Source organism: Caenorhabditis remanei, chromosome X (genome assembly GCF_010183535.1).
Source record: "Caenorhabditis remanei strain PX506 chromosome X, whole genome shotgun sequence".
In the NCBI taxonomy this organism is placed as follows: Eukaryota; Metazoa; Nematoda; class Chromadorea; order Rhabditida; family Rhabditidae; genus Caenorhabditis; species Caenorhabditis remanei.
In genome coordinates, this window is record NC_071333.1 from 20,310,526 (window position 1) to 20,317,544 (window position 7,019).

The following is a 7,019-nucleotide window of genomic DNA, read 5'->3' on the forward strand; positions in this document are numbered from 1 at the left end:
AACTTCATCGAATCTCAGAGAAATGTCATGTATTCAGGTGTCAGAAGCTGGGGAACCGAAAATTCGCCTATGATCCTCCTTCCAGATCGATTTTTCGGGGATTGAGTAGCTTTTGGAAAGAAAACTTCGTAAAAGTCGGAAAAATGTGAACGATTCGGGTGTCAGAAGCACGGAAATCGAACATTCGCTCGTGATCCTTCTTCCACTTCGCTTTTTAGGTCAAGAGTAGCTTTTGGAAAGAAAACTTCGAAAAAAGTCGAAAAAATGTGAACGATCCGGGTGTCAGATGCTGGGGAACCGAAAATTCGTCCATGATGCACCTTCCAGATCGATTTTTCGGGGATTGAGTAGCTTTTGGAAAGAAAACTTCGAAAAAAGTCGAAAAAATGTGAACGATCCGGGTGTCAGAAGCACGGAAATCGAACATTCGTCCATGATCCACCTTCCAGATCGATTTTTCGGGGATCGAGTCGCTTTTAGACAGAAAACTTCATCGAATGTCAGAGAAGTGTCAACTATTCAGGTGTCAGAAGCTGGGAAACCGAAAATTCGCCCATGATCCTCCTTCCAGATCGATTTTTCGGGGATTGAGTAGCTTTTGGAAAGAAAACTTCGTAAAAGTCGGAAAAATGTGAACGATTCGGGTGTCAGAAGCACGGAAATCGAACATTCGCTCGTGATTCTCCTTCCGAATTCTCCGAATCTTACAATTTCGCATGAATTTTCTTTGGATTTGGTAGAGCGCGGTTGAAAGACACGTGTCGTGCTAATAGCAACTCTAGACTCAAATTCTATTAATTATTCTTGTTCACTAATTGTAATCTTGATTTCAAAACTTCCTTTGATACGAGGCGTTGCAGAAAGAACACTTCTAGCAGAACTCAAAAGACCAAACATTTTTCCTCCGTTTCAAATTTCCATATTTCTCCTTCCTCATAAAACGTTTTTATCACCTTCCCATTCCAAATCACCATTCTCACATGAGTGGGAGGAGCCTCGCCTCCCGCCTATAAATATGCGACTCGCTCCGTTGATTCTCCTCATTCGACGGCTCGCCATGACTCGTCTCGTAACCATCTTCCTGATCGTCTCCTGCTTTCTTCTGGTTCCAAATGTCTCCTGCTTGACCAAATTCTATTTCAATGGTACCTTCGAGTGCTTCGCGCCGCACTTCCGCCATCATATCACTATCTTCGAGGATGATTGGTTGTAAGTATAGACTATGAGTATATAGTGTGCTGCGGAGTTGCGCGGAATTCCGGCTTCCGATTTCCGCACCTCAGACAGAAAAAATTTTCAGCTTCGATGACGCTATCTCCCACATCGCCGCCAAAAGTTCGCATGCCCCACACTTCTTTGAGGCATATGCTGAGGACACAACTGATTATAGTGTAAGTCCGGAATCTCTAGCTATTCACCAGAACAGAAATTTGCAGGGAAACTTTGAACTGTACATGGATATTGTGCACAGTTGCAATACGAAAGGGGAACAAGTGCTACCATATAAGAAGTTGAGATATTATCTTGGCAACTTCCCAGAAAACATCAAGTGAGTCACAGGCGGAACAAATGTCAAAAATATACGGAAGATTTTCAGAGAATACCATAGAACGCTCCACATCAACCTGACTGACGCTGGCGAGGACACGACCGAAGTGATCGGGACGATGAAGAAATTCGAAGAGAACATCGTCGATGCAAGCAGTGAATTCAACTGATACGTGATACGTTGTAGATTTAATAAAATTGTTGCACCTATTTGGAGAAAACATGCTTGAAATCGGTATGCAATACTGCATCCAACTTCTACATCAGAAAAAGATTTGCATTTGTCTGAAACTGGCTCAGACTGCTAGAGAGTGATTTTTTTTTTCTATTCTCAGTTGAAAAGTGCATAGTCCAAAATCAGATGACTAGTTGTTTTACAGATAGCGGATACGGTTTCTGAGCCGAGTGTGTGTGATTTTTGAGATAGAATGAGCTTTGGACAGAAAACATTTTTAATGTCAAGAAAAAGAACGATTCGGGTGTCAAAAGCTCGGAAATCGAAAATTCGCCCATGATCCTTCTACCGCGTCGCTTTTTAGGAGTCAGAGTAGCTTTTGGAGAGGAAACTTCGGAAAAAGGCGAAAAAATGAGAGATTCGGGTGTCAGAAGAACGGAAATCGAAAATTCGCCAATGATCCTTCTCCCATGTCGTTTTTTATGGGTCAGAGTAGCTTTTGGAGACGAAACTTCGGAAAAAGGCGAAAAAATGTGAACTATTCTCATAAGCTCGCTTTTTAGGGGGCGGATACGTTTTCTGAGCCCATTGTGTGATTTTTGAGATGGAAAGAGATCTCTAGACTGCATCTTTCCGAAGTATATTTCATTTGAGCTGTTATTGAGCGAGTTTTGATAGAAACTCAGATAACTATGTAGTTGTATCACTCCTGACACAAACCGGTCCGTTGGGCCTTGCCGGGCCGGGTCGGGCCTTGACAACTTTTTTTTTTGGTTTATTCGTAGCGATATTGCCATTTCGAAGATTGTTCGTAATCAAATACCAATGTCTCATTATCAAAATCAACATTCACACCAACATCATCTAAATCGGTCAGGCTCCAACAAAATAAAATATTTAAAATTGTATCAATTGTATTAAAAATTGTATTAATTGTATTAAAAGTTGTATTAAAAGTTGTATTAATTGTATTAAACTTGTATTAATTGTATTAAAAATTGTGTAAATTGTATTAAAAATTGTATTAATCGAATTGAACAGACATTTTTTTCATTCAAAAGTCAAAAAAATTCGAGTTGAAACTATATTTAAAAAAATTTTAGTTATGTAGATTGTGGTCATCAACAGCTTCTCGCTATTGCCGTTGATGTAGATCTGATTTGCTTAATTCGAGCCACATGACCATTTGAAAAATAGCACACAATCGAATAGCAATATCGAATCCACTATCCACGCAAACATCACAAACATCGCGCAGGTCCCCTGTGCCCTTATTTCTGACATTTTGGTGTGATCTACCTGAAAGACCAAATTTCTCACGGAGAGTACCGAATAGTTCGACAAATTCACTAACCGCAAAACATTTGAATTTGAGGGAATCAAATTCTGAGTTGCGATGTTCTCTTATCCAGCATTTTCAGCAAACACGTTTCGATTCTCCTGATTTGACCTTGAATCAGCTTTTTACTTGACATAATCTCCGTATTGGCTCAATAATTTCAGCAGTCTGCACGTACTCAAATGTTCGAAGCCAACAGTCCAGTATGTAGAACCAACCTTCTCTGTGTATTGAGCCTCTTCTCGCTGTGATAATTTCCGGATTGGCCGTCGACTGCTTCATCGTAACTGGAGCCACAACTCCGACGACAATCTCAGTCCGCTAGTGCAAACGTCTTCCAACCTCAGAGAAGTTTGATCTTGTAGGAATGTTGGTAATGATGCTGTCAGCTCTGAAAAGTAATTCGTTGAATTTTTTATATATATTTTCACAAAACACTCATTTCTTTTCAAGGCATTTCGCCGGTTTTCCAGTTGATTTATCAATTGATTCTGCAATTTTGGGACTTCTTCCAACTTTTGTGTCGATTATATCTGAAAAAAAGCAAATGAGAATCATTATAACAGATTTAAAGCGGTGAAAAAAAGTTAAAACCCAAGTATTCTCAAGAAAAGCGCCAGCACACGAGAAACACGTCAACCATTTTTTGTGCGCTTTTTCGGATATCACTTCAATTCCAGAAAAACAAATTGCTTGAAAAAAATTGCTTAGAGACTATGCGTAATGATTCAATTTTCCAAAAATGAATATTAAAAATGGTGGACCAGAAATACTGAAAAATTATGAAAAAATATGTGTTTCAGACTGTATTTATTTGTGTTTGAGACTATATTGATACCTTTATTTGAACTTCCCTCTCTATTTTGGTGTTGGAAATCCATTAGAGCAGATTTGATGAGCTGTTGCCATGCGACAATTTTGAAGACCAGAGAATATTGTCTGCGTCTCACACCTCCCGTCCAAAGGTAATCGGAGGTGCACTTTTAATGCATTAGCCTCTGTTATGTTTCACTGATGTCTATCACGTTTCCTAATTGTCTCGCCGTCTTCTTAGTCTGTGTCTCTGCACTCTTATAAAATTTCCTTTGTGTGTCTGCTGGAGAGACTATGTGCATCGACTATCATCTTAATTAATGTGTGTTTTTGTACAACTTTTGGAATAAATTGGTCTTTTTCTTATTGTTTTACCAGTAGGATTTCAAAATAAATCCAATTAATTATTACAGAAGGTCTAATAAGCATCCCATTTTTTCTATTTTTCTCGGTTATCACACAACTTTCTGTATTCCTGGTTCACCATTTTATCTTATTTTTTGAACAGGCATGTGTTTCACTCAACCCCTAAGCGCTTCCTTTGATTCATTCTTTTCCAAATCCAAGCGATATCCGGAAATGCGTACAAAAAAATGATTGACGCGTTTTCCGTGAGTCGGCGCTTTTCTTGAGAACACTTGGGTTTTAACTTTTTTTCACCGCTTTAAATCTGTTATAATGATTCTCATTTGCTTTTTTTCAGATATAATCGACACAAAAGTTGGAAGAAGTCCCAAAATTGCAGAATCAATTGATAAATCAACTGGAAAACCGGCGAAATGCCTTGAAAAGAAATGAGTGTTTTGTGAAAATATATATAAAAAATTCAACGAATTACTTTTCAGAGCTGACAGCATCATCACCAACATTCCGACGAGTTCGAAGGCCCTATCTGATTTTGGACGACTCTTCCATTGGCGTTCTGAGACTGTCGTCGGAGTTGTGGCTCCAGTTACGATGAAGCAGTTGACAGCCAATCCGGCAATCATCACAGCGAGAAGAATCAATACACAGAAAAGGCTGAAATACGTTAATAAAACTGTGAGTTCATTGGTATTCCGGCGTTTCAAAATTCAATGTCTCGGATATTTTGCAGTTTGGTCTTTGAATTGACTAGACAGCAGCATCACACCCACTTCTGCATCAGAAGCAAAATCATCTGTATGAGGGAACCTTCTGATACATTTGGATAGCAAACACAAGAAGAAAATTCATTGGTCAAGAACTGAAACCACGCCGGATCGATTGCGATGCTGTGAAATTGATGCAGTGAAAGGAACGTTCAAGCGTGATCGACCACTAGGGGCATCAAAAGCATATACATAAGGATGATGTCTGTGACCGCCCGGAAATTTCCAATTCTACTAAATCAAGTTTATTCCGACTTCGTGAATTGTTCTGAATGTTTCATCATTTATTATTTCGGTTCCAAACATAGCTGATTCAGCCAGACTGCTTTAGGCTTACTGAAACGAAAAGCAGAAGAAAAAGAAGAAGACGAGAAAAGAAAAGAAGGACGAAGAAGAAAGAAACCGGTAAATATTTTTCAAAAAGCTTGAAATATTTATTTGAAACATTTTCAAGGTAGACGTAACAATTGAATCACTGTGCTCATCTTGTCAACAGTACCGGGACTCGAACTTTTTTCCAATGGCACATAACTCTTTGACGTCCACAATTCTGCCCCACTTGTTATTTAAGCTCGAATCATCTGGAGAATGGAAACGTGTTTCTTGGAAAACTCTGAATGAGAAAACATCGCCATTCACGATTTGATTTTGTCAACTTCGAACGTTTTGCGGTTAGTGAATTTGTCGAGCTATTTGGTACTCTCAGTGAGAAATGTGGTCTTTCAGGTAGATCAGCAACATTGGCATCTGGATAAGGAAATCATCTGATAAATCTGGATATCAAACACAAAAATCATTGGTCAAGATCTGAAATTACTCAGGATGGATTGCAATGCTTCGAAATTGATGTTGGGAAAGGACCATCCAAGCAAGATCGATATGTTGTGAAGGGAATCAGAACAAGATACATTAGGATGATGCCTGTGAGAGCACGAAAACTTCCAATACAATTCAATCTACTTTATCATGAGGAAAAGGTGAGCCCTTTTTCAAACAATGTGGATTTTCTGATTTAAAACATTTTTAAGGTTGACACAACAGTTGGATCAGAGTGTTCACCTTGTCAGTAGCACCGGGATTTGAACTTTGTTCCCATGGCTCCAAACTTTTCGACGTCTGCAATTTTGGTGATCTAGTCGTTGATTCCATAAGTTCATGGTTCAAAATACTGGACTGTTGGCTTTGAACATTTGAGTACGTGCCGATTGCTGAAAAGATTGAGGCAAAACGGAAATTCTGCCCAGCAAAAAGCTGATTTCAAGTGAAAAGAATCGAAACGAGCTTGATGGAAATACTGGATCAGAGAACATCGTCATTTGCAATTTTAATTTCCTCACATTCAGCATTAAATGTTTTGCGGTTAGTGAATTTGTGAAACTATTTGGTACTCTCCGTGAAAAATGTGGTCTTTCAGGTAGATCACAACAAATGAATCAAGATTGAATTAGTTGAAGGCTGATGGATGTAGGATGGAGCAAATCAAGAAGGTTATCGAATGGTTGTTCCCAACATCAGATATGTTGATGAACTACAAACAAGAGGAGCTCATGACTCCGTGACAGTACAATAAAGACTTGATTGGCAATAATTTTGATTTATCCTGCCTTGAAGCTGAATAAATGAAAACCTTTTCAAATATAGATTGTATTGCGATGTTATGACTTGAAAATCGATGTTTTTCTAAACCAAAAAGACTGCAAGACAATGAGAAAAAATCTTCGGGTGTGACAGCGGGAGATGCGGTATCTGAGCCAACTGTGTCATTATTGAGATAGAAATGGAACTCAATACTTAATTTTTCCGAAGAATTCTTCGATTGGTAAGATACTCGTCAATTTTTGATCGAAAATGAGAAGAATAGTTGTCTCACAGATGGCGGATAGTGTTTCAGAGACAATTGTGTCATTATTGAAATAGAAAAGGCACTCTATACTTTATTTTTCCGGAGAATCGTTCTAATTATTCAATACGAAACAGTATCAACAAAAGGTTTTTTGTTGAATGAAAACTCGTT

At 38.6% G+C, this 7,019-nt stretch overlaps 2 protein-coding genes across 2 annotated transcripts; both read left to right on the top strand.

Annotated features, from left to right (window-relative positions):
• Positions 1-1,015: 1,015 nt before the first annotated feature.
• GCK72_026065 (uncharacterized protein) lies at positions 1,016-1,718 on the top strand (the record flags this gene model as incomplete). Its single annotated transcript, XM_003101979.2, has 4 exons — positions 1,016-1,209; positions 1,301-1,391; positions 1,437-1,549; positions 1,598-1,718. 4 exons carry the CDS (start codon positions 1,016-1,018, stop codon positions 1,716-1,718), a joined length of 519 nt encoding a protein of 172 aa, XP_003102027.2.
• A 2,238-nt stretch (positions 1,719-3,956) lies between these two features.
• On the top strand, positions 3,957-6,564 carry GCK72_026066 (uncharacterized protein; the record flags this gene model as incomplete). Its single annotated transcript, XM_053736639.1, has 4 exons — positions 3,957-4,027; positions 4,721-4,916; positions 5,827-5,982; positions 6,460-6,564. The coding sequence occupies 4 exons, from the start codon at positions 3,957-3,959 to the stop codon at positions 6,562-6,564; spliced, it is 528 nt and encodes a 175-aa protein (XP_053580205.1).
• Between the last annotated feature and the right edge of the window lie 455 nt (positions 6,565-7,019).